General features: G+C 42.7%; 1 protein-coding gene across 2 annotated transcripts in view; it reads left to right on the top strand.

Moving 5' to 3' along the window:
• The window catches only part of GPR137B (G protein-coupled receptor 137B), a 47,688-nt gene extending 25,250 nt beyond the window's left edge, over positions 1-22,438 (top strand). Inside the window, exons 3-7 of one of the 2 annotated variants that reach the window (XM_059054639.2) lie at positions 3,071-3,293; positions 5,891-6,040; positions 8,474-8,602; positions 16,622-16,746; positions 18,246-22,438. In XM_059054639.2, the coding sequence (XP_058910622.1) occupies positions 3,071-3,293; positions 5,891-6,040; positions 8,474-8,602; positions 16,622-16,746; positions 18,246-18,357 (739 nt within the window). In that variant the 3' untranslated portion in view covers positions 18,358-22,438. Of the gene's footprint in view, positions 1-3,070; positions 3,294-5,890; positions 6,041-8,473; positions 8,603-16,621; positions 16,747-17,576; positions 17,989-18,245 lie in introns of those variants that run through there. The other variant, XM_067025679.1, reaches the window with a different exon arrangement.
• Positions 22,439-26,373: the final 3,935 nt, after the last annotated feature.

Genomic DNA, 26,373 nt, shown 5'->3' with positions numbered 1-26,373 from the left:
TTAAAAAAAGAAAGAAGGAAGGGAAGGAGGAATGGATGGAGGCACTCACTGAACTGAGAGGTCTTTCATGCACCGCATCGGACACTCTTATCAAAAGCCTGCTGTTGGGGCTTCCCTGGTGGTGCAGTGGTTGAGAGTCCGCCTGCCAATGCAGGGGACGCGGGTTCATGCCCCGGTCCGGGAAGATCCCACGTGCCGCAGAGCGGCTGGGCCTGTGAGCCATGGCCGCTGAGCCTGTGCGTCTGGAGCAATGGGAGAGGCCACAGGGGTGAGAGGCCCGCGTACCGCAAAAAAAAAAAAAAGAACCTGCCCTTGGCAACTAATTCACATGCATCCCCCCTGCTCCAAACCTGTTTCTGCGTGAAAAGCTTTGAATGCGTGAGTACACGTGAAGATGGATCTCTGAGCCTTCAAAGGGCTGCCCACTGCCAGCCTCACACGCCACAACTCCAGGGGCGAGGGTCTCGCTGGACCTTGCCCTGGGCCGGTGGGTGGCAGCTCTCACCACCCCTGTGCACATCTCTCATCTCCTTTAATGGCATCACCCTGTGTCCGTCCCCACGGCCTCCCGTCCGCCTGCCTCTGGCACGCCTCCCTGCTCAGCTCCCTGGGGCCGTTGTCTGCTGGCTGCAGGCTCTTCACCCCCTCCCTGCTCTGCCAATGCGTCCTTCTCAAAGACAGACATGGCCACGTCGGTCACTCCTTTGCTTATCAGCCGCGAGTGTTCCCTGGCTGTCCCGCCCACCTCTCCGGTCTCTCTCCTACCCCCGTCCGTCTCCCCTGCAGGGCTGGTGCTCAGTCCCACAAACACACTGTTCAGCCCAAACCAAGCATACCGTTTCCTGCAGTTCTGACTTTGTACCGATCATACTCTGTCTTCCATGTGCTTCGTCCATCCCTCCAGTGTTTTGCCAGCCACCCTGAACAGGGGACCCGGGCCACCTCTTCTCCACCTCGGTACCTCGGCCCGCCAGCACAGGACTCGGCTGGGAAGAACCCGCAGTTCTTTCTCTCTAACTTTGAAAGAGACAATCCCTCAAGTTTACATTGTTTCCATGAGAAGGGGGAGGATCTAGTAGTATCTGCTGCAGTCGTGTGTCAGGAAAGAAAGGGCGGCCCTCGTTTAGTTAGCTGACGCTTTCTAGATTCAGAGTGCACATCTTCATCTGGCTGACTCCTTCCCTCTCTTCCTCCTTGACATATTTATTGAGCTCCTACGGCATACAGTGCGGATAGAGGGGGTGAAGGAAAGAGCCAAAGTCTCGACCCTCATGGAGCGTACTGCCTGGGTAGAAGCAGCATATGATCAGATCACTATCCACATGCTTCATTATAAACCGGTGATAAGTCCGCGAAGTTCAAGTGCAGGGGACCGGGAAGCAGACCTCAGGGAGACCTGATCGTGTGCGTCTGGTGCGGGCTGGGCGTGCAGGAGGTGTCAGGAAGGGCTTCTTGGAAGCGGTGATGTTTGAGCTAAGATCTGAGGGCTGAGGGGGAGTGGGGTAGGCAAGGTTCCTTTGGTAGAATGTGGGTTCTGAAAATTACGTGAGAGCCTTTGCCAGTGGACAGTAAATCATTCATGGCAAGACATAAAATCCCATTCAGATTAGCTTGGGTAAATGGGGGGTTTATTCCATCACCCTGACATCTGATGGCAGGAAAGCAAACTGCGGCTGCCCCATTGCTGTGCCTCCCCTCCCAGCAGCCCTGCACCGGCTCCTGTCAGTGGCCTGATGGCTGGAGCTTGGACCGGGATCCAGGTTTCTGTGTCCCAGTCTGTGATGGCTTTGGAAGACCCCAACACTATCTTCTAGCTTCAAGCCCGCTTTTAGTTGCTGGTTTTCTGCCTTGGGACTTGCGGACATATTCAACTTAAATGGTCTATTTTTGAGCGAAACCAGTCTGTTCCTTATTTGCCTCTTGAGTGATATTTACCTGAAGTAAACACCATATGGACAGTCCTAGAGAGAAACTTGGAACTGATTTCGGTTTTGGTAAATCTGAGAAACCTCTCCCTAGACCTTGCACAGGTCACGTAGGCGGCGTGTAGCTCTGAGAAACCACAAGTTAAAAACAGCCAGTGGCATAGCCTGTCCCCTTCTGGCCCCGGGGAAAGTGCTGAGGCTGAGGCTTACTGCAGACTGTCCACTAGTGAGTGTTCCCACACAAAAGGGGGTGCTGCCCAGACTCGATGACTTTGGGGGTGGGGGTAAAACCCTTTCTTTTTCACTGCGCCGCTTGCAGGATCTTAGTTCCCCTACCAGGGATAGAACCCTGGCCCTCGGCAATGAAAGCGTGGAGCCCTAACCACTGGACCACCAGGGAATTCCCTAAAATCCTTTTAAAGCATTATCTCACTTGATCTGCAAAAACGGCCAGCAAGGTGGGTATTATTTAGTCAGCTTTCGGATGGTGACACTAAGGCTCACCCAGGGCTCTCTTGCCCAGGTTCTCAGACTGCAGGATGCTTCCCGCCCTCCCCGCAACCCAGCCCTGCCTTTGAGCTCGGCTCTGCTCTCTGCATCCTTGTGAGTAGCGGGTGCATCAGCCCATGTACATCAGCCCCTCTGATCCTCACAGCCTACCGGGGACAGGGGAAGCAGGGTTCAGGTACAGGACCTTCCTGAGAGCACAGTTTGTAGTTGATTCGTCTTTTAGATCGGGAACCCTCCAAAGACCGAGCTCTTTTTTTTTTTTTTTTTTAATTGAAATATAGTTGATGTACAATGTCGTGCCGATCTCAGCTGTACGGCAAAGTGACTCAGTTACACACATAGAGACATTCTTTCTATATTCTTTCCCATTATGGTTTATCACTGGATATTGAATATAGTTCCCTGTGCTCTACAGTAGGACTTTGTTGTTTATCCATTCTAAATGTAATAGTTTGCATCTACCAGCCCCAAACTCTGAGCTCTTAAGTGTTAACTTTGGCATGTTCTGCTTCTAGCATTTAACCAAAAAAAAAAAAAAAAAAAAAAAATCACAGTTTCCTTGTGGATTGATCCAGAATGTACAGGCAGCAGCATGCGTGGGAGGATACCTTCATTCCCTCTCTGGTCCTTCCCAGGTTACCCCTCTACCTGGCCTCGCTCTTCATCAGCCTCGTTTTCCTGTTGGTGAATTTAACCTGTGCAGTGCTGGTGAAGACGGGCACCTGGGAGAGGAAGGGGATCGTCTCGGTGCGCGTGGCCATCAACGACTCGCTCTTCGTGCTGTGTGCCGTCTCCCTGTCCATCTGTCTCTACAAAATCTCCAAGATGTCCTTAGCCAACATTTACTTGGAGTCTAAGGTAAGGTGGACATGTGGTCGAGATCCCGCTGTCAAACTCGTTCTCAAAAGAGTTCCCTGGTTTGCAAACAGAACTCAGCCAATGCCTCTCACACCTGACCTCCTGCAAATGATGGGCCGGGTCGTGGCTGCCGAAACGGGGAGCCTTGTAGTCCCTTGAGTGTTGTGTGTGAGAAGAGTTGGCTCTGGGTGGCTTGAGGCGTATGGGGGTGTGCAGAGTTATCGGCAGAGAGCTAAGACTCTGGTTCACGGATACAGCGGTTTAAGTGACCTTTTAAAGGACCAGTGGCATTGATTGTGCCACTAATATTAATAGAAACACACACCTAGTGTTTCCTGCGTTCCCGGCACTTTTATAAGCGCTCTGCATGTGGAAACGACCGTAACCCTCACAACTCTATGGGAGTAGGTGTCACTCACTTGATAGATAGGGAAACGGAGGCAAAAAGAGGTCAGAGGCTCGCCCCGGGTTACCCAGCCAGGAGATGCAGAGCCAAGATTTGGTCTCCTCAGCTCGCCTCCGGGGTCTGGGGTCTGTCCTCTCCACCACCCTGTCGTACTGCAGGGAGACTCAGATCCAGGTGCACCTCTGCCTTGGCTGTGCCCATGAGAGGGTCCCCCCTAAGAGTGGGAACTGCTCCCGGGGTTCAGGACGTCAGGCCTCTCATGGTGACAGTTCAGAGATGGAGCCAGACAGGCTGTGTGTTGGGCTGCAGCCCACGGACCTGCAATCCCTGTGCATAACCAGCTTCAAGACCAAAGAAAGAGCCCGGAGTCAGCAACAGAGATGTCAGTGGTTTAATAGATGGGGGAGCTTACACGTGTGAAGCAAGGTCCGCGTGCGGTGGACGGCAGGCAGGACTTGTTGGCGGTCTTCGCTCCCGGGGCGGGGGAAGGGGAGATTACCAGTTAAGGGGGGGAGTTGACATCCCGTGGGCTCCTTAGTTACCAGGGAAACGAGCAGAGGGCCCCGCCCCTCACCGTCCCCTCGATAAGAACAATCACCTGCTGGGCCCTGGGAGCAAGTATGTAGGCAGGTCAGTCCTGTGAGTAGGTGTGGGTGAAGCGGGCCCTGGTCAGGCAGGGGCTGGACAGAGGGCAAGAGAACAGCCACCCTGAGTGGGCGGACTGTACACTGGGAGAGGGTGGCTCCCGCCCATCCTCTTGTGTAGCTGCTGTGCCCCCCACCCTAGGGTTCCTGTCTTCTCCTTTTCTTCCCCCAGAAATACAAAGAGGGGCAGGTCCACTGCCTGGAGCAGGGGTTCTGAGGTGCCCCTCACCAGCCTGGTCCCCGACTCTCCCTCGCTGAGAAGGCTGGTGGCGAGTGGAGGGCAGGAGAGACGCCCTGGGCTCTGGCTGGCCGCGGGACCCCAGTACCCACCATCCTGGCGCCCCACGGAGCCTGGGTTTTCTCATGTGTAAAGCAGTTGAGTGATTTCACAGCTCCTCTGCTTCGGAAATTCAGCGATGCTGTGCCCCGTGGCACCCCCTCTGCCTTCCTTGCCTCGCGGCCCGTGTGGCTGTAACATCTCTGGTCTGAAGACTTGAGCAGCCGTGCCTTCCACGATCCTGTGTCTTCAGGAGTGATCAGTGGATTAAAATCTGCCCCTCCAACTTCAAAAATACAAAGCCTTATCAGGGCGTCCTGTGATGTGACTGAACTCTTGCAGAATCCCAGAAGTTACTGTGGCAGCGTCGTTTTTTGATTGAGAAATGTCGGCAAATTTTAGACGTAACTTTGCCTTGACTTTATTATTTATAGTGTCTCATGTATAACGGCTAGCAAAGGCTTTTTGAAGACAGGATTGTGACTTTTATAGGAGGGATCACATTTTAGATTGTCAGTACCGTTTAGATGACCCCTGTGGCAAATAAGCTAATAAACTACCACTGGCAAAATAAAACAAACACTAGCTTAGATTTAGTTAATGACTTTCAAACAGAAAACTCAAAAATCGATTTCCGGTTTTTAGTTAACTGTTTCTAGCCAGGGGTCATTTATACTGACTTTGGAAATTGATAGCTTCGTAAATGATTTGGGGCACAGATGACCCATTTTCACAGAATTGCAAACCCTGAGTCACATGGGGCCTCCAGCACTCCCGCCTAGAAGATGCTGGGTCTTGAGGAAGTGCTCACCGCCCAGAGCCGCTGTCCACAGCAGCGCTGTCTGCCAGCTGCCATCCCTCTGAGGTTGTTTTGTTGTCCTCAAGCCAGGGGCCAGGCGCTGGGCTCATAAACTGAGAGGGTCCTTGGAAGCTGAGCAGTGGCGTTTAGAGATTTAACCAAATAAGCCATCTGACTTTCTTGTTCTTCCAAACCTAGGCCTTAGGCAAGTGGCTCATATTTTCAGGCATCTCCAGATCAACCAGGTTTTGAAGCATCTCTATGAAGATAATTTGAAGTTTGGGATGGGTGTGGCATGAGGTGAGGTTTGCATTTGGGTTTAAGGTCTGAGGGTGGAGCAGAAGCTCCGAGGAGAAGGCAGTGCCTCTGAGATCGAAGCTTTAGCAGCTCTGAGCCCAGCCCGTGTTTTGGGAGGGGGCTGGGGTCCTCGGCCCGGAATGGGTACCCCCCTCATGGCTCCTGCTCTTCCAGGGCTCCTCCGTGTGTCAGGTGACTGCTGTCGGTGTGACCGTCATCCTGCTCTACGCCTCCCGAGCCTGCTACAACCTGTTCATCCTGTCATTTTCTCAGAGCAAGAATGTCCATTCCTTTGATTACGACTGGTACAATGTGTCAGACCAGGTCAGTGGGCGCCGACGAGGGCCACCTGATCGGCGGCTCTCTGCTTTGCAGCATCCCACATGGCACAGAGGTGTACGCTCCTTGATTCTGCTGCTGAATAGCTGGTGGCCTTGAGAGCCACTTACCTGCGTGGTGTCCACACCCTCACCTGTAAAGTGGGGCCATAGTTGCTGCCTTGTTCCAGCTCACATGTCTTCTGAGAACACTAGGAAACACACACACACACACACACACACACACACACACACACACACACACACACACACTTCTCCTTTGTACTTTCTGGGGCTTTTGTCAAGCAGTACTTAAATTTTTTAAATGCTTTTATATAAATGTAATATGATGTTACTAAAGGGTGAAATTTGCAAAGGTAAAAACAAATTGTATCCAGGTTTCAGAAAATACATAAAATTTTGAAGTTTTTTTTAATGGAGCATGTAAACTAATAGCATTTGAGGATATCTAGACAAAAGTGATCAAGAATATTAAGGTGTTAGTAAGAGCCCATTTTATATCTCAATATGAAACTTTTTTATAATGTATTCTAGAAATTCATAAATTATAAAACAAATGAACAAAGGTAGTGAAATATAATATGGCATCCATCTTCACAAAAGCTCAAAATAAAAAAGAATGAGAATTAGTGTTCTCTCATTTGAGAAATATCGATTCTTTGTCTTCAGCCCTGGGCAAAGTGTTGGGGACACAAAAAAGAACAGACCTAAGCCTCCCAGTAGGAGTTTGTGTCTGCTGAGGAGAAGAGCCACACAGATAAGCCATTACAATAAAGAAATAGAAACGTCTATAGCAGGAGTCTACTGGATTGAATGGCAAATGCTCCTGAGATTTTCCTGGAAAAACACTGAATACCCAACTCTAGACAAATCCACTTCTAAAATCCCAACAATGCTCAAACCTTGCACTGAATTGCACTGAACTGTGACTCTGGAGGAAAGAATAAAATGACCATGATAAGTTAAAACTGAGGACAACATAAAATCCAGAAGAGGCACATGCTAGATGTTATAATTAGGATAAAAACAGCCACAGTGACCACCGCCGCGCCTCACCCAAACGAACAGCACAAATACAGGATGGGGGGAAGGTGGGCAAAGCACTGCTGAAGCTCTGTCCTGTTGTGAGAAATCAAATACATAAAGATCTAAACGTTCAACAGTGATAAACTAGAAACTTATTCATAATACATAGAGGATTTTTATCGTGGTAAAATATACAATACAGTCGACCGTTTTAATCATTTGTAAGTGTCCAGTTCAGAGGCATTCAGTACGTTGACACTTGTGCAGCCATCACCACCAGCCATCTCCAGAACTTCTTCACCTTCCCAAACTGAGACTCTGTCCCCATTAAACAACAGAGATTTGGTTTTTAAACAAAATAATTATTTCAACGTTTCTTTCAATTAAGAGCTGCTAATTATAACGAACTTAAAATATCACAATTTTAAAAATTCTGTTGTTTTGGGGATATCTATTTATTTATACATATCTAGATCTATGTGTTGCAACCAGAATAATCTAGGAGCAAGCAGAACAGACGGCCCCAAGTTGCGGGTTATTTATGTGGAATGGAAGAAGCACACACAACACACTTTTGAGACATATAAGTAGAACTTGAGATGCAGAGTGTGAGAGTAATCTCTCCGAAGAAGAGCATGACTGGTTTCGGTTACTGTACTTTACACACGACGTCGTAGAGACGGCAAAAGGATTCCATTCAGGGGATTGGCCCATTTTGGTTTGACGTTGGTGCAGTCTTCCTTTGAAATGATGGCCCTTCTGATCGACTTGCCCAGAAACAACCTCACACACCTTCCCCTCTGCCCTACAGAGAGGAGAGCACGGCTACGCCACATCCACTCAGCCATTTCACGGGTCTGGCAGGTAAACATCCCGGACTCAGATAATTTTTTTCTAGACAATCTAGCCTGCAGTAAAGCTTTAAAGGGTAAATCATAGGGTGTGGTTAATGTGAAGAGAAGTTTAAAAACTGACACGTTTATCCCAAGGATGAGACCAGGGGTTAACACATGATACACTCACTGCTCTTAAGAATCGGGAGAAGGCAACAGAACATTCTCATTACTCAGTTGTTGAAGGAAAGAAAATCAGCTTAGAGACTTAATTTGGATGTAAGGAAGATTCTTGGAGGGCGAAGGAATAAAACATCAGAGATTGGCAGTGTCTGTCTTTGAATATTTTGAAGAAGATAATTATCTATCCTGTCTGGTTTAAATAACTCCCCACCTGCGGTCTGGATCATTAGTAGTATCTGATTTCAACATGCCCATTTTAGGGGGAAAGAATTACACTGTATTAGATTTAGTCTCTGTCATGTAAGAAAGAATCAAATCAAACTTATTTCCTCTGCCCTCAACCTAGTGACTCTCTTATTTTCTTCTCTTTTCAACAGGCAGATTTGAAGAATCAGCTGGGAGATGCCGGATACATAGTATTTGGAGTGGTCCTCTTTGTGTGGGAACTCTTACCTACCACCTTAGTAGTCTACTTCTTCCGAGTTAGAAATTCTGCGAAGGACCTTGTAAGTAAGCCACTTTGTATTTGCAGAAAACATCTCCTAATTCTAATCACAAAGCATACAGTTGGAATTTTTTCTTAGATTTTTCAGTAGAGAGCCTCTTCCATCCTACTCTGATATGAAAAGTTCCTTGTCTATTTAATTGAGACTTTCTTTTCCCTTAATTATCTTTTTCTTTAATGCATTTCTTTTATTTCTTTATTTTATTTTACTTTTGGCTGTGTTGGGTCTTCGTTTCTGTGCGAGGGCTTTCTCTAGTTGCGGCAAGCGGGGGCCACTCTTCATCGCGGTGCGTGGGCCTCTCACTGTCGCGGCCTCTCTTGTTGCGGAGCACAGGCTCCAGACGCGCAGACTCAGTAGTTGTGGCTCACGGGCCTAGTTGCTCCGCGGCATGTGGGATCTTCCCAGACCAGGGCTCGAACCCGTGTCCCCTGCATCGGCAGGCGGATTCTCAACCAATGCGCCACCAGGGAAGCCCTCCTTAATTATCTTTTGAGGGAAATTTGTTTTTCAGTTTAGCTTTATTTTACAAAAAAAAAATTAAGTTGCATCTTGAGGCCTGGAGATAGTGCTTAACTTGTTTTTCTAATGAAACAGCCACCTCACTAGTATTTGAGCCTTGACTTGCTGAGAGCCAAAGATAGAAGCTTTGTTTTAGCAAAGGAAAATAGAGAATGGTAATTTAGCTCTTCAGCCCCTGTGTTGTGCTGGATGGTGATTAGGGGGGGGGTGGAGTGACAGAGAGATACAACCTTATTGTGAAGAATGCTAAAGTCACTCCCCCAATTTGGTCACATTTCTGCTCAACCAGCTTCATATAAACGTCTTTATGGGGGCAGGACAGAAAATGCCAAACCCGGTGGAGTGGGGAGGCTCCTGGAAGCTTTGCTCCCTGAATTATTCCATCCATAGGAACTAGTGGTAGGGTTTTGAATCGCCTGTCTGTGAAGCCCACAGGAAAGTATAGTGAACGGATTTTGGCCAATGTGAGCAAAGTGTGGCTGGCAGGGAAAGCATAGATATGGTAACTAACCTGTTTCGTGTTTTATCTTGTCTTTTGTTTTGTTTTGTTTTCTTATTCACCTCTGGATAGTCACTAGTGAGCCAGGAATAGGGAAAAAAAAAAAAAAGAAAGTAATACTGGAGTGGGGTGGGTAGTGGAGAAGCGCAGCCTGACCCATGGGCCCTTGAAGACAGAGTATGTGGGCACTGTTTTCTAGATCTGAGAGTCAGTTTCCTCGCCTTGTGTTATTTTTAACTTCAGGACAGCAGTTCTGTGCTCTGTCAAGTCAGATCCAGATGCCTCCCCATCAGTGGCAGAGAAACATGGGGAAGGTGGGCAGGGTACTCCAGGCCAGAGTCTAGTGCCTTGTTTTCTTTCCTCCTCTGAAGACAGACAGGTGAAGCTTTCTGGAAAGAGCCTCTTAACAAATATCCGTTGCTCACTGTGCTTCTCCTGGCCTCCATGGGCCTTCTCACCGCTTCCTAGTGTGACACAGGCTTAGGAACTACACTCCCTAAACCCAAGGCAGCCTGAAGGAGAGGGTGCACATCTGAGTCCTAAGGGGTGAAAGACTGTTGTTCAAAGTACTATTTTTTTTCTCTTTATATTTAATGTTCTTTCCATCACATCTCTGTTGATTAAAATGAAAGAAAAAAAAAGAAATAGTATAAAGAATCATCCTGGTTGAGTTTCAAAGTACTATTTTATTAAGTGAATACAGAATAATAGGGATAGTCTCATTTGTACCCTTAGGTCTCATTGTCCAGGGAAACATGTCAGCCTTAACACTCTCTCTGTGTATGTATATAGTTACTTGGCTCTTGTGTTTGAATATATTTACTGTTTAGGGTATTATCTAGAGCAGTGGTTCCCATACTTTTTGGCATCAGGACACTTTACACTGATACATTATTATTGGTTGTTTTGTTTGTATTGAGGTATAATTGATATAACATTATATTCGTTTTAGGTTTACAGTGTAATGACTTGATATTTATATATATTGCAAAATGACCACAATACGTCCAACTAATGTGTTACCACACATAGCTTATCAGTTTCTTTTCTTGGAGTAGGAACTTTCAAGATCCATTCTTAAAACTAATTTCAAATATGCAATACAGTATTAACTATAGTCACCATGTTGTACATGGATCCCCATGACTTATTCATTTTATAACTGGAAGTTTACATCGTTTGACTTTCTTCACCCATTTCACCCACCTCCCACCTCAGGCAACCACCAGTCTGTTCTCTATATTTGTGAGCTTGGGGTTGGTTTGTTTTTAGATTCCACATATAAGTGAGATCATATGGTATTTACCTTTTTCTTTTTGTCTTTTTCTAGTTGACTTATTTCACAACATAATGCCCTCAAGGTCCAACCATATTTTTGCAAATGGCGAGATTTCATTCTTTTTTTAAAAAATTTTATTGAAGTATAGTTGATTTACAATGTTGTGTTAATTTCTGCTGTACAGCAGTGACTCAGTCATACATATATGTATTCTTTTTCATATTCTTTTCCATTATGATTTATCAGGAGATTTCATTCTTTTTATGGCTGAATATTTCTAGTGTGTGTGTATCACATTTTCTTTATCCACTCATGCATTGGTGGACACTTGGGTTGTTCCCACATCTTGGCTATTGTAAATAATGCTGCAGTGAACATGTGGGTATATATATCTTTTTGAATTAGTGTTTTCATTTTCTTCAGATAAATACGCAGAAGAGAAATTGCTGGATCGTGGTAGTTCTGTTTTTAATTTTTTGAGGAACCTCCATAGTGGCTGCACCAATTTACATTCCCACCAGCAGTGCACATGGATTCAAGGATTCCCTTTCCTCCGCATCCTCGCCAACACTTATTTCTTTTTTTGTTTTTTTGATTATAGCCATTCTGACAGGTATGCAGTGATACTGATTGTGGTTTTGATTTTTATTTCCCTGATCATTAACGACATTGAGCATCTTTTCATGTAACCAGTTGGCCATCTTCTTTGGAAAAATGTTCAGATCCTCTGCCCATTTTAAAATCAGATTGTGGTGGTCTTTTTTGTTTTTGTTTGTTTTTTGTTTTGCCATTGAGTTGTATGAGTTCTTTATATATTTTGTATATCAACCCCTTATCAGATCTAGGATTTGCCAATATTTTCTACCATTCAGTAGGTTGCCCTTTCATTTTGTTGATGGTTTCCTCTGGTGTGCAGAAGCTGTTTAGTTTCACGTAGTCCCACTTGTTTATTTTTGCTTTTGTTTCCTTTGCTTTTGGAGTCAGATCCAAAAATCAAGACTGATGTCAAGGACGTTATTGCCTATGTTTTTTCTAGGAGTTTTATGGTTTGAAGTCTTACATCCCTTTTTAAAAACAATTTATTTATTTTTGGCTGTGTTGGGTCTTCATTGTTGCGCGTGGGCTTTCTCTAGTTGCGGTGAGCGGGGGCTACTCTTTGTTGCGGTGTGCAGGCTTCTCATTGTAGTGGCTTCTCTTGTTGCGGAGCACGGGCTCTAGGTGCATGGGCTTCAGAGTTGTGGCTTGCAGGCTCTAGAGCGCAGGCTCAGTAGTTGTGGTGCACGGGCTTAGTTGTTCCGCGGAATGTGGGATCTTCCCGGACCAGGGCTCGAACCCGTGTCCCCTGCATTGGCAGGTAGATTCTTAACCACTGTGCCACCAGGGAAGTCCCTTTCATCCCTTTTGAGTTAATTTTTGTGCATGGTGTAAGATAGTGGTCCAGTTTTCCCAGCACCATTTATTTAAGAGACTGTCCTTTCCCCATTATGTGTTCTTGGCTGCTTTGTTGTAAATTAATTGACCATATATTCTTAGGTTTCTTTCTGGACTCTCTATACTGTTGATCTGTTTCTATGCCAGTATCTTACTGTTTTGATATATCTTCATAATATAGTTTGAAATCAGGGGACATGATAACTGCCGGCTTTGTTCTTTTTGCTCAAGTTTGCTTTGGCTATTTGGGGTTACATTGATAAATTATTGAGGACTCCAAAAAGTTTGTTTGGAGGTGTGTATGTGTGTGAGAAAAATTTTACATGCTCATTTATTAATTCATTGTAAATAATAAACCTATAACATGTTACCATAAAAATTTTTTATGAAAAACTATATTTTCCAAAACAAATTAGTGAGAAGAGTAGCATTGTTTTAAAATTCTGTAACTCTTTTTAATGTCTGGGTTAATAGAAGACAGCTGGATTCTCATATCTGCTTCTGCATTCAGTCTGTAGTGATACGTTGTTTTGGTGGAAGTATATGAAGAAGATCCAGCTTCACAGAGATACATAGTTGCAAAAATGAGTATTTTAATAGCTTTTTTATTAGCATAATTGTGAATATTCTTTAATATACACTCAAACTCAACAAGTTGTGATTTCTTAAAAGTTAGCTGCAATATGGAATCTAAAACCATATCAGTGAACTTTTCAGGTTGTGTTATACATTAACATCCATTGGTTTACCTTGCACTTCGAAAGGATCTTTTTACCCATGCATGGTTTTGTATTTAATACCATGCATTGGTCACTTGGAAAATTCTCGTTTATTGAGTTATACAGATCTTCCAAAAGTTAAGTTTTTATTGTACAGTATCAAAAAATATCTCATTCATTAATATTACCACTGATCATCAGAAAAATCTTTAAATATTGGGAAGCTGCCAAGCTCATGGTGGGGAATACAAGTTTTCCAAAGCTTTAATTTTTGCTTCAATGCTCAAATTTGATCAGTGGCAACCAGTACTGTCGTATGTTTTCCTTGAATTGACAGCTCAGTTCGTTCACTTTTGAGACAATGTCTGCCAGATGCCCACGTCTGAAAAACCATGGTTGTCATGAGATTTCAAGTTGCATGAAAATAGTGGCTACAGCTCAGAGTTGTACAGGTTCTTTTCCTTATAATAAAACTGGTCAGTTTTTCCTGCTTCGTTAAGACATTCTTAAGTGAACCTTTTTCTAACTGTGATTGTGTAGTGGGGGAAGAACCTGGTAACTACTAGTGCAGTTGGTGCCACTGCTTTGAAATCTGCTAAAGCACCAGCACTTTTACTGCTTTTGCGCCATTGGTGCCAATGTGAACACAATGGAAAAGGCAAATAGAATCTTAATATGCTAATTATATAAATAGGTATGACCTTGTCAATCCTTGAAAGCATGGGGGGGGGGCTCCAGCAGACCACGGATAACTGCTCATCTACAGTAGCATGTTAGTGAATTAAAATGATTCTTTATGCCCTAAAGGACATTATCTCCTAATCATCCTGAGGGGGTGAATTCATGATACAAAATCATAAATAGAAAACCCTTTCCCATTTTTATATCGTACTCAGGAAGTTAAGTCTCATTAGCAGGTAATCTGAGTGTCAGATCTGGCTTGGTGAAGCACCAGTATTCATAAAATACCCTTGGGCAAGGCAACCAGGGTTAATGCCATTATTATATACAGAACTTGCTAAAAATAGCTAACAGTTATATAGCATTTATAGATGCTAGGCACTGTTCTATGCACTTTAAATATATTAAATTCTTTAATCCTCACAGTAGCTCTGTAAGGTAAAATCTAGTATTATACTCATTTTGAGATGAAGAAACTCAGGCTCAAGATCCCCATGGCTAGTAGGAGGCAGAGATCAGATTCAAACCAAGATAGCCTGGCTCCTAAGTCCCTGATTTTATTTTATTTACTTTTCTTTTGTTTCTTTTTGTGACTTGTTTATTTCACTTAGCATACTAAGTCCATGATTTTAATTCTGTGCTGCACTGTGGCTTTACTTGGCATAATGTTTGGAGAAGAAATTAAATTCCTAATGCCTCAATGATAATCCTGTTACTATCTGTAACTTCTGTAATTGCTTGGAGAAAAAGGTCAAATATTCTTTTGGGGGGAGATTTATAATTTAACTCATACTCACTGACTTTAAAAGAGCACATACCGCAGGTGGGGCGTTTTAAAAAAACGTTAACTGCCTTTTGTATCCCAAACACAGTTGGTATAAACAAGCCTCTACACTTGGCGTCACTAGAGCTGGTGTAACAGTCTACTCGATGTGTGGCTCTTTGCCATCCACGTCAGAATCCCGAGGGGTGCTCGGTGTAAGTACTGATGCTTAGGCCATGTTCTGGACCCAGTTCAGAATCTCTGGGATAGGCTCTGGGAATCCACATTTTAAATAATTTAATAAGTACCCAAGTGATTTGAATGCACTGTCAAGTTTGAGAATCTCTCTCCATTTCATATATATATATATATATATATATATATATATATATATATATATATATTTAATAGCTTTATTGAGATATAATTCCCATACCAAACAATTCACCCATTTCACGTGTATAATTCAGTGGTTTTTGGTATGTTCAGGTATGTGCAATCATCACCACAGTTTTTAGAACATTTTTATCACCTCAGAAAGAAACTTCATCCTCTTATCTATCACTCCCCATCCCCCTGTCCCCCAACTACTAATCTACTTCCTGTGAATACAGATTTCCCTATTCTGGACTTTGATATGAATGGGATCATACGGTATGCCATTTTTCTGTCACCAGCTTCTTCTACTTAGCATGTTTTCAAGGTTCATCCAAACCGTAGTATGTATTAGTACTTCGTTCCTTTTTATGGCCAGTTAATGTTTCTTTGTATGGATGTGCCACGTGTTGTTTATCCATCCACTGATAGATATTCGAGTTGTTTACGTCTTTTGGCTACTTATGAATAATGCTGCTGTGAACACTCTTGTACAAGTTTCTGTGTGTGTCTTCATGTCTCTCGGGTATATATGTAGGAGCGCAGTTGCTGGGTCATTTGGTAACTCTAGGTTTAACGTTTTGAGAAACTGCCAGACCGCTTCCCACGGAGAGCGGAGAGCGTGCCATTTCGCATTCCCAGGGGTCATCCTCCCCAGCACTTGCTGTTATCTCACTTTTTGATTCAAGATGCCCTGACAGAGATCTCACTGTGGCTTCTTTTTTTTTTCATTGTGGCTTTTGATTTGTATTTCCCTGAGGACTAATGATGTCAAGCATTTTTTATGTACTTATTGGCCATTTGTATATCTTCCTTGGAAAAATGTCTATTCGGATCTTTTGCCCACTTTAAAAAAATTTATTTTAATTATTTTTCTTTGGCTGCACTGTGTGGCTTGCGGGATCTTAGTTCCCCAACCAGGGATTGAACCTGGGTGCTTAACAGTGAGCGCAGAGTCCTAAGCACTGGACCACCAGGGAATTCCCTGCCCACTTTATGATTTGCAAATATTTTCTCCGTGCTTCCACTGAAGGGAGGAGTGCGGGTTCAGTTCCTGATTGGGGAACTAAGATCCCACATGCCGCACCGTGTGGCCAAAAATAGAAAAAAAAGAACACTAATGATATGTACAAAGATATCAAACAAACATGGGATTTTATGCCAGGTTGAATCCACAAACGCAGAATCCACATATACAGAGGACTGTACTATATCATTTTATATAAGGGACTTGAGCATCCTTGGATTTTGGTATCTGTGGGGGGTGGGGGTCCTAGAACCAGTCCCCTGTGGACAACTGTAATTTTCTTGAGAGGTGAACTCAGCTTGGGGACAGAAACAGGAGAGGCAGATTATAGAAACTGGATAAGAAACTCTTAAAATTTCATCATTTTATTATTTTAATGTGTTGTGAATACCCACATCATTATACAGGTTTATATCTAATTTGGGACTGTCGAGTTTGGCTGATTTGGGTATTGTCTGATTTTTCTGTGAGAGATTAAAACGGTGATAATTCACTGCTGCGAGCAGAACTCTGAAAGAAGATTTTGTCCATACTAATAAGAGAAAAAGTTAATACCTCTTAAATTAAAAAGTAACTGAAACGGACACGCCAGCTGAACAAGTGCCTCCATCCAGGTGGCTAGAGCATCTTTAGTCTCCTGCAGGAAAGAGATGTTATTTATCTATCTTTGCCTCGTGCAAGGCACAGTGTCTGAAAATACACTGAACCATTACATTGTCTTCCTAGACCAACCCTGGAATGGTCCCCAGCCATGGATTTGGCCCCAGATCTTATTTCTTTGACAACCCTCGAAGATACGACAGTGACGATGACCTTGCCTGGAACATTGCCCCTCAGGGACTTCAGGGAAGGTAAGACCCTAGTTCAGGCTGGAGGGGCGTGGTTGGCTACATAAAACCCGGAGCTGGAGGTAGGGTGAGGCCATCCGAAAAAGGAGGGGAAGCACCTGAGTAGTAAGACTAACCGCAACCAGAGTCGAGACCCACCTCCTGAGATCATGTGCTTCTCGACCTCTGCCAAGGCCACGGTTGTGGTCTGCAAACAGGAGGTGGGGTAGCTACTGGATTCCCTTCCCACTCCTCAGCCCAGGGACCCTTCAGCCACATTCCACTGCTCAGCGATCATCCTGTCCCCTCTTTCTTCAAGGCCAGCAGGGGCAAGAGGAGCAGGAAGGGCTGACCTAGTGCTTTTTGCCAAGTTCCTCTCTTCCCTCCCAGGACCCTGGGCTGTTCCTGTGAAAGGGTAGCTTCAGGCTCGTGTTTTTTTTTTACAAGTGAAAGCTTATCTTATGAAATCCTTTGTGAATTTAAAGACCTACCGTTAGCATATTAAGGTAAATTTTTTCCCCCTGGGGCAAAATGATAAAGATATGTTTGCTTTTCTGCTCTTTATTACTATAGTAAAATCCTTAGAAAACCTTAAAAGAGGTCTGAAAGGAGTCCTTTTTATAGGGACAGGAAAAGCTGGGAGAATACCTTGCTTTCTCAGTGGATCAGGGAGCAGAGAAATCCTGGTCAGATGATAGAATAAAAGACAGTACTGGGGAAAAAAGAGAGCAGACAGTCCACCCAGCGAGCAGGTGTAAAGAACGCAGATAACTGGGAAGGAGTCAGTGAACAGGAAGGACTTCGAGGTCAAAAGGTGTCCTCTCTCTCTTCCCTAAAACTGTTCTCTTATCCAGCCGCCCATGGTGTTGCCTGTTCGCTGTGTCTGTCCCTCTGTAACCCGCTGGAGCAGCCCTCACCTCTCACGTGCTGGGAGAGACACAGCTGAGGGCGCCCTCACTACCTCTGTGGGAGAAGAGGAGATCCCCTTTCCGTTACACAGAGGAAAATAATGGTGATAAAATGACACTGATGTACATCACTGAGAGCTGACTGTACAGCAAGATCCTGTGACGCACATTTTACAGGTGTTAACTCACAAAAGCCCGGCAAGGCAGTTACCAGTATCACTCCCATTCTAACGGATAGTAAAATTGAGGCACAGAAAACAAATGTTTTAAATCAGGGCACAAAGGTTATTTGTCCAAAGACACACAGGTAGTGAGGTACACTCTCCATTAGGATTCAGATACAATTTGTTGCTGAAGCGTTTTGTTACACATAGTGATTGGCTGCAGTATTACTACACTTCTGGACTCTATATAGAGTTCAGGTTCCTTTTGTGGGTGGTCTTCTAGCCACTGTGCATAGCACTGTCTATTGGGAAAACGGGCTTCAAGAAGCTACTCTGAACAGCTTTGGGATTGTCAGGTTTATACAAAACCCCAGTTCTGTCTACCTAAAATTGGCGTGTCATCGACAGCATAATGTTTCACGTCACTGAAATCTCTCTTTTTCTTTTCAAGTTTTGCTCCAGACTGTTATGATTGGGGACAACAAACTAACAGCTTCCTGGCTCGAGTAGGAACTTTACAACCAGACTCAATTTTGGATCCTGACAAACCAAGCCATGGGTAGCATCCGTTAACAGTTATATGGACGATGCCTCCGTTGAAAATCTTCAGAGAGACTAATTTAATGACAGCTGAATTTTTAGGGCACGTTTCCTTAAGAAATGGGACTTGATTTTTCTTTGTTACAGGTTTCTGATGGCTCCACAGGACTAAGCAATAATTTAGAATGATAAAAACCTTATTTTAGTACTAAAAAGTGAGCCTGGCTGCCTGTTTCAGTGAGTATAATTTAAACTTCAAAAAAATTCTGTACTTTTATAAAGATGTATTTTATATAACTTAATGCTAAAATATACTAGGATTTTTTGAGAATGTTACTGCAATATATGTTGTAGTTTGCACAGACTTTTATGCATAATTCACTTTAAAAGTATACAGTATATGGTCTGATGGTTTTTGTTTTTTTAAAAAAGGCTTTTGGACTAAAGTATTCCTCAAATCCTTACCTCTTCAGATCACTCAGATTCTGGTAGACTCTAAGTAAAGACATCTAGAAAGCGGATTGCAGCTCCAGGGTTGAAAGTTACAATGTAGCAGAGTGCCAACGGACTGCATAGTAGGTAAATTGGTTCCTTAGACTTGTTGGAGGCACAGATGGTTGGTTCCTCTGAGAATCTCCTACATTTTGCCAAAATTTAGTACTCCTTTCAACGGGGCACTAGTGTGTATACCATCAGTGATAAGTTGATAATGTTAATAAAAACACTGATACAACTGACTTACACTATTAAACTTCCTCTGTTGTATTCAGAGATTTTTGCACAGTTTGTTAGCCCAGTGAATCTAATACCCATTACCTCAGGACTTCAGCAAGACTGCACCTTTCCCAGCTCACTGAACATTCATTACTGAACAACGAAGAGGTTCTCAAAAGGGGTTTAATAACAGGTAACCCTGAGTCCTTGAGCCAAAAGACTATGGAATCCTAACAGTTTTCTTACAGTTTCCAACCATATTTAAAATAATACTTTTTATTTTTAAGTAGCTCTGAAAGCAGCCCACTGGAAGCTGCATGTTTAAAATGGTAGTAGCACTGCAGTATCCTATAGCATGAGTCCTGCCTCTCAGCCATGTAAAAGGGCATTCCAGACAGTTGCTTGTAAGTTGTCTTTCATTTAAGTGAAACACGTCATGAAATACTAGTTCCCCAACCATAAATGCCATTCTAAAATCTCCAAGTCTATATACGTATATATATACGTATATCTATATATGTGGCCTGCAGTTATAAAACTGCCTGTAATAGGAGACTGTACATGGCTCTGTCATGGAGGCTAGAGTACTAGAGGAAGTATTGTTACCAGAGAGAAAGTATCTTTCTGCTCTGCCTAGGAAATCTCACATCTCAGGACAGAGGGAGGGGCAGGTGAAAAGGAACTTTTTTTAGTAAGTTCTGCCCACGTGATGAAACTCATTTCTGATGTCTTCCTTCCCAGTTTGGCCTTCAGGAATAACTGGTCTCTGGGCACTGATTGCACAGCGATCAAGTCTGCTTCTCTTATCTTGATGGTATTTAAAAATCAGGATCTCAAGTTTTCAGTGGGTCATGATTGGGTTTTTCATGTGTACCAACACCTTCACCCTGCATAATACACACAACAGCATTCTTGCTTTTCAGTATATGGAAGAATTTGGGTCACGTATTTAAAACAGTTACTGCCAGGGAAAATTCTACACTGAAGCAAAATTTGCACTGATTATTCAGGTTACCTTAAAATATTATAAGTTGTTATTCTAAATAGCTTTAAGAACACCCTACTTGTCATACTATCTTTGTTAGTGATACTTAGAAGAATTTAAAGGCAGACTAAGCAAATGCTTAAAAATCCTTTAAATCATGCTTTCAGGAAGTACTGCAGTTCTTCAATATTAGGTCAAAACATCATGCAATTATATTCATCCTATGACATACAAATATCTTATTATTCTTTTATTATTGGCCAGAAAATTGAAATACTGAGCATTAACTGATAAAATCCGTAATCTATTTTTTTTGGCCGTAATCTATTTTTATGATTAAGCTGCTAGTATTATTTGAACTATTATTTTTTTATCAGAAAGGATAAAAATGTTCTAAGTGCCTATTTTTCTCTTCTTCCCTTTTTGAAAAGTAATGCCTTAAAGTACAAGTAATGTAAACACATCTAGAATATGAAAAACTATGATTGTGACAAACTCTGTCTCATAGTAAATGATCACATATAGTCTGAAATGTTGCGTGTATGGTGTGGAAAGGAAAATTAAAATTTCCTTTAACTTCCTAATTTACTTGTGTTGCCAAGTACACTAACAAAGCTACTCCTAGGTGAAATACTAAAGGCCAAGAGAAGGCGAGGAATGGTGATTACTGGTTCTGAAATACCCAACTGTCCTCTTGTTTTAAGGCAACATGATGGAATTAAAACTCCCATAATTTGAACGTTCAAAAAGTATGGGGAAGTATGGCAATATCACTGAAAATTTTGTACCAACATTTAGCTAAGTCTGATTCAACACTAAAAGGCTGCATGTGAATGTTCCTGTGCATCGACTGGAAATATGCGTAACAGAGTTAATTATGGAGTTAATTGTCTAAGGAATTCCAACTGATTTGTGTACAGGCAGACCTTGGAGATAACTGCAGTTTGGTTCCAGATCACTGCAGTAAAGCAAAACATTGCAGTAAAGTGAATCACATGAATTTTTTTGGTTTCCCAGTGCATATAAAAGTTATGTTTACACTACACTGTAGTCTGTTAAGTGTGCAGTAGCATTATATCTTAAAAAGCAATGTACATACCTTAATTTAAAAATAATTGCTAAAAAATGTTAACCATTATCTGAGCCTTCAGCAAGTCATAGTAGTAACATCAAAGATCATGATCACCTTAACAAATATAGTAATAATGAAAAAAGTTTGAAATACTGGGAGAATTACCAAAATGTGACAGTCACAAAGTGAGCAAATGCTGTTGAAAAAATGGCGCCGATAGACTTGTGCAATGCAGGGTTGCCTCAGACCTTCAGTTTGTAGGAAATGCAGCATCTGAAGTGCAATAACATGAAGCACAGTAAAATGAGGTCTGCCTGTAAGATATCCTTCAGTGGCTCTTTTTCCTTTCTACAGTTAACCCATTTAATTAAGCTAATGATTAAAACATCCGGAGTGCAACCCACAGAGCTGTGGGCTCTAAGGTTTTGATTCTTACAGTATACACACACCATTTAGCTAGGCCAGTTCTTTCTTGAATGTGTCGAGCACATTGCTAATGACTGTGCTAGTTATTGTGTTTAGCTGCTTACCTCAGGCACACTTGCTAATGCATCCCCCAATTTTCTCTCTCACCAAAATCCAGAAGAACTGCTCTTTGTTAACCTTGAACAATTAACCCCTATTAAGAGGAAAGGAATAAGCGTTAGTAAATCCTAGAGCATGAGAAGTGCTTTGAGAAAAAGGTCCTCATTTACGTTTACATAGTATTACAAGAATATTGCTTTTACTTTTTAACCATAAAGATGAACTTATATTAGAACTACATGGGTCTAAATATTTGAAACTATCAAGATTTCCAAATAAAGAAACTTTGTTAAAAAAATAAAACAACTTGCTCTCGTGTCTTTAGATTACTGCATGATAAAGTATAGGGCTGATCAAAGACACATCTAATATGCATTTCTAATTTTTATTCCATATAGGTGAGAATTTTTTTTAATTGGAAGCATTTCTAACTATGCATAATGCTACTTAAGACTCTTCATAGTCCAGATGGAGGAGCTTTTGAAAAGGATCAAGCTAAATAGTGGAATTCTTCTCAAAGACTATAAACAAACTGATTAAAGTGAGGAAACACTTTTTTTAAAGGGACCATGAGGATAAGGAAGTGGAATTCAGTCAGTGTTTATTGAGCACCTACTCTGTGCTAGACCCTGGGCTCAGTACTTGTGTCTGTGGGCCCAGTCTGTGGACACAGCACCACCCTTACATTAACCCTACTCTTGGCGCTTAGCAGGTATGTATTTATGAAGAGCCCTTGCACCAAAGGGTCAGAATACCTTAGAAGTCAGCTGATGTTTGTGTGCCTCCAACTTAGATCTCTGTGTTCAGTACCCGTACCTGTCGCTCAGCTCCTCTGGGCCTGGGCACTGATGTGGGTTCATTCAGTGTGGGGTTCTGAGACTGGCTACCAGGTTATCAAGTAGGGGTTTCAAAGTCCTCAGGTCCAAACCTGTTGACTCAGCAGCTCCTAATGGTATCTACCTGGTTCCTCTAAAGCTGGATACCATACCTCTATCTCTATTCCTTGACCTGTCACTGGGACCTACCCCCTGTTTTCCTAGAGACTAATCACACCTTGCCAGCATTCATTCTTTAGCCTGCAAACCTGGTCTGTCCTTTTGGAGCTTGGTGCCCTGCCACTCAGAATATCAGTCTTTTATCTCCAGAATATGTTTTCTGTCTCTGAACTTTAAGAGCCTAGTCAGAACTAGAGATGAGCGGCCTGCTCGCTTCAGCCGGATCCGTGACCTGTTTCTTTTCAGCCGGTATGAGCTTCAAAATCCTTCTCTTTTCTCTGCTGATCTCTGTCACTCTGACCTTTCTTGACTCTGATCCTCAATTTCCCACGACCCTTGCTAACCTACAACAGTCCCTCCTGTTTCTTTGCAGTCCCAAGTCATACGTGCTCCTTGAAGGCACTGATTGAGATATAGAAAGGGTGAGTTTAGGATAACCAAATAATGCTTTACCAGCGCCATTCAGTTTCTGCTACTGTGTATCCTTGGTGCACTATCCCCTTGGTGCACTCACTAGCCTAGAGTCTGGGCTCCAGGTGTGCGGACTGAAAACCCAGTAAAGGGCAGCAGAACACTTACCCATTTGGAGATACAGTCTGTCAAGAAAATCCGCATGGAAAAGTTGAATGATAGCAGAATGATGCATGGTGAATGCAGACTCTGCCCTGACCAAGGGGTGGTAGGTAGATGATTTTAATTGATTTTAATCAGCCCGTGACAACTTGATGGCACCGTCAAGCAGACAAATAAGATTTGTTCACATCGAGGGGACCTTCTCCACTAGACAGGTTTCTGTGTTACCTATTCCTCTTCGACTGATACACAGTTGATTATACTGAACATCGTGAAGGTTAGGGGGGCTGACCCCCAAGTAGTCAGAAATCCACATGTAACTTTACAATCAGCTCTCCGTATCTCCGGTTCTAAATCTGCAGATTCAACCAACCACGCGTCGCGTAGTACTGTAATATGTATATACTGAAGAAAATCTGCATGTTAAGTAGACCCATGCAGTTCAAACCCATGTTGTTCAAGGGTCAACTGTATTCTTCCTCTGGGTGCATTCTCGCTGTCAACTAGATATAACCTAGTGAGAGGTTACAGAATTCATAAGTTATGCAATGGCAGGGATATGTCTGTTTTGTTCACTGCTATATGCCCAGCTCCTAGAAGAATATTCAAATCCTGTTTCTTCTGGTAGATACCGCCAGGGTTTTTTAAGGTGTCTTCTTGCACTTGCACTTTTATCCACTGCACATTTAGAAGATTAATACTCATTTAAGGGCCCCTCCCTGTTTTGTTATGAATCTTTGACACACATCCAACTTTTGGAAAAAGAATCCATAATGAGGTAAAAAAGGAAATAAGGATTGTATAGCAAGATAGCTTCTAAGAATGATTTGAGAACCAAGTCTTAAAACGGAAGCACTGAGATGAAATTCTGTCTACACAGGCACCTCACGTTCTGTCTCTTTGCTCTCACCTGTTTGGGCGCTGGCATCTAGAATACTGAAATGATTAACACAACAGATAATAAAAAGTAGATTTTTATCAGGTGAAGTATCAAAAGAACAGTGACACAATATGTGGTTAAAAGGGCAACCCTCCAGAGAAAACACTGAGGTGAGCAGAGTTTTTAGCATGATTCTTATGTTAAAGGACTGTTTTTTTAAAGCTCCTATGGAACAAACAAGAACAGCTAAAAAAAATCATTTTAGGGCTTCCCTGGTGGCGCAGTGGTTGAGAGTCCGCCTGCCGATGCAGGGGACACGGGTTCGTGCCCCGGTCCGGGAAGATCCCACATGCCGTGGAGCGGCTGGGCCCGTGAGCCATGGCCGCTGAGCCTGCGCGTCCGGAGCCTGTGCTCTGCTACGGGAGAGGCCACGACAGTGAGAGGCCCGCGTAACGCAAAAAAAAAAAAAAAAAAAAAAAAAAAAATCATTTTAAAATTTTGAAAGGGGGCAGGGGAGATAAGAGAGGGCCAATGTACCAGGTTTTAAAACATGGGCCCTGAGTAGTTAAAACAATGTGGTACAGGTACAGGAGTGAATAGATCCATGAAATAGAGAACCCAGGATTTTAGATGAGATACACATAGCATCTCAAACTAGTGAGGAAAAAAGATGAGCTGTTCGATGAATGGTACTGGATTAACTGGGTAATCGTCTGGGAAAAAATTAGGTTGGATCCTTAACTTGCACTTTATGCCAGGATACACTCCAAGGAGTCAAAATTTAGATCTAAAAGAAAATCATAAAAGTTCTAGAAGAAAATATAGGTGAATTATTGCTGTGGAGTGAAGAGGGCCTTCTTAATTATCACTAAGTCTGGAACCCACTAAAACAAACTAGACTGCTTAAAGACAAAGAAATCTCCATGGCTAAACCACCATGAGCAAAGTCAAAAGACAGACTGGAAAAAAATATATACAGCTTATTACAGTCAAAGTATGAACATCTCTAATAAATAAAGCACTCCTAGAAATTGATAAGATCAACAATGCAGTAGAAAGATGGGTAAAAGTTATGAACACAAAAGGAAATATGGCTCTTGAACATATTAAAGGTAGTCAGCCTTACTCATGGTAGAAAAAATACAAAATAAAATACACTGATACATAATCTTGCACCTTATCAGAATAGCAAGAATCCAGCTTTTAAAAACAACCGGTATTAGTAAGGCTGTGGAGGAGCAGACACTGCCTTCAACTGAAGCTGGGTGTGTGAATTGGCAGCCATTCCCTGCGGAGAGCAATATTCTAATATCTTTCAAAATTATGAATGCACATGGTCTTTGACCCAAAAATTCCATTTGGGGGAATTTAGACTACAAGTACATATTTACATATGTGTAAAATGGCATAAATACAATGTCTGGAAACAATCCAAATGCACATTAATAGGAGATTGGCTATTTAAACGACTGCATAGTCATATAATGGGATACCAAGCAGTTACTAAAAAAAAAAAAAAAAAAAGTGATTAAGCTATCTATTGACGTGGGAAGACTGCCAAGAAAAACTAAGTGGGGGGAAAAAAAGCAAACAGTATGTATATGATGCTACTCTTTGGGTAAAAATGAGAGAAAAAATAAGACTTTTTGTATTTGTTGGTATATGCCTTAAAGATGTATGGATGGAAACATAAGAAACCAAGCGCAGAGGTTACTGATGGTCAGGGCAGGGGAAGGATGCCTAGTACAGAAAGCTGGGCCCAAGAAAGGTGACGTTCCACTGTAGAGCTCTGTATATTTTTTGGTTTTTGAACCATGTGAATATTATTACCTTTTCAAAAAATAAGTATATTTAAAAAGCTTTATGACTCAATACCAATCAAAAGATGCCAGAAGTCCCCAGTTTTTAGCTGAATGGTAATAAGCCAATTTATAAACTAACGCAAATACACCACCTTCTGAGCCAAGACTCTATAATAGGGTCAGGCTTTCTAGTTTCAAATTCTAGTCCCACAACCTAGAATTTGTGTGACCATGGATAAGTTACTTAGCCTCTCTTATCCTCAGTTTTTGTATTTACAGAGAAGTAATCGTACTTAACCTGCTAGGGTTGCTGAGAAGATAAATAATCCATGCAAAGCCCTTCAGCAGTGGCTGCCACGGAGTGCAATTACGATTTTAAAAAGAAACCACCACAGACTACTTAGTTTCTCCCTTCACCACAAATTATAACCAAGTTTTCATCTCATAAAAGGAAACATTTAAAAGGGGGTTTAAAAAAAAAAGAACAAGGTAA

This window comes from Kogia breviceps, chromosome 2 (assembly GCF_026419965.1).
Source record: "Kogia breviceps isolate mKogBre1 chromosome 2, mKogBre1 haplotype 1, whole genome shotgun sequence".
Taxonomy (NCBI): Eukaryota; Metazoa; Chordata; class Mammalia; order Artiodactyla; family Physeteridae; genus Kogia; species Kogia breviceps.
Note: the sequence above shows the minus strand (reverse complement) of the source record. Positions and strands in the feature narration are given on the sequence as shown.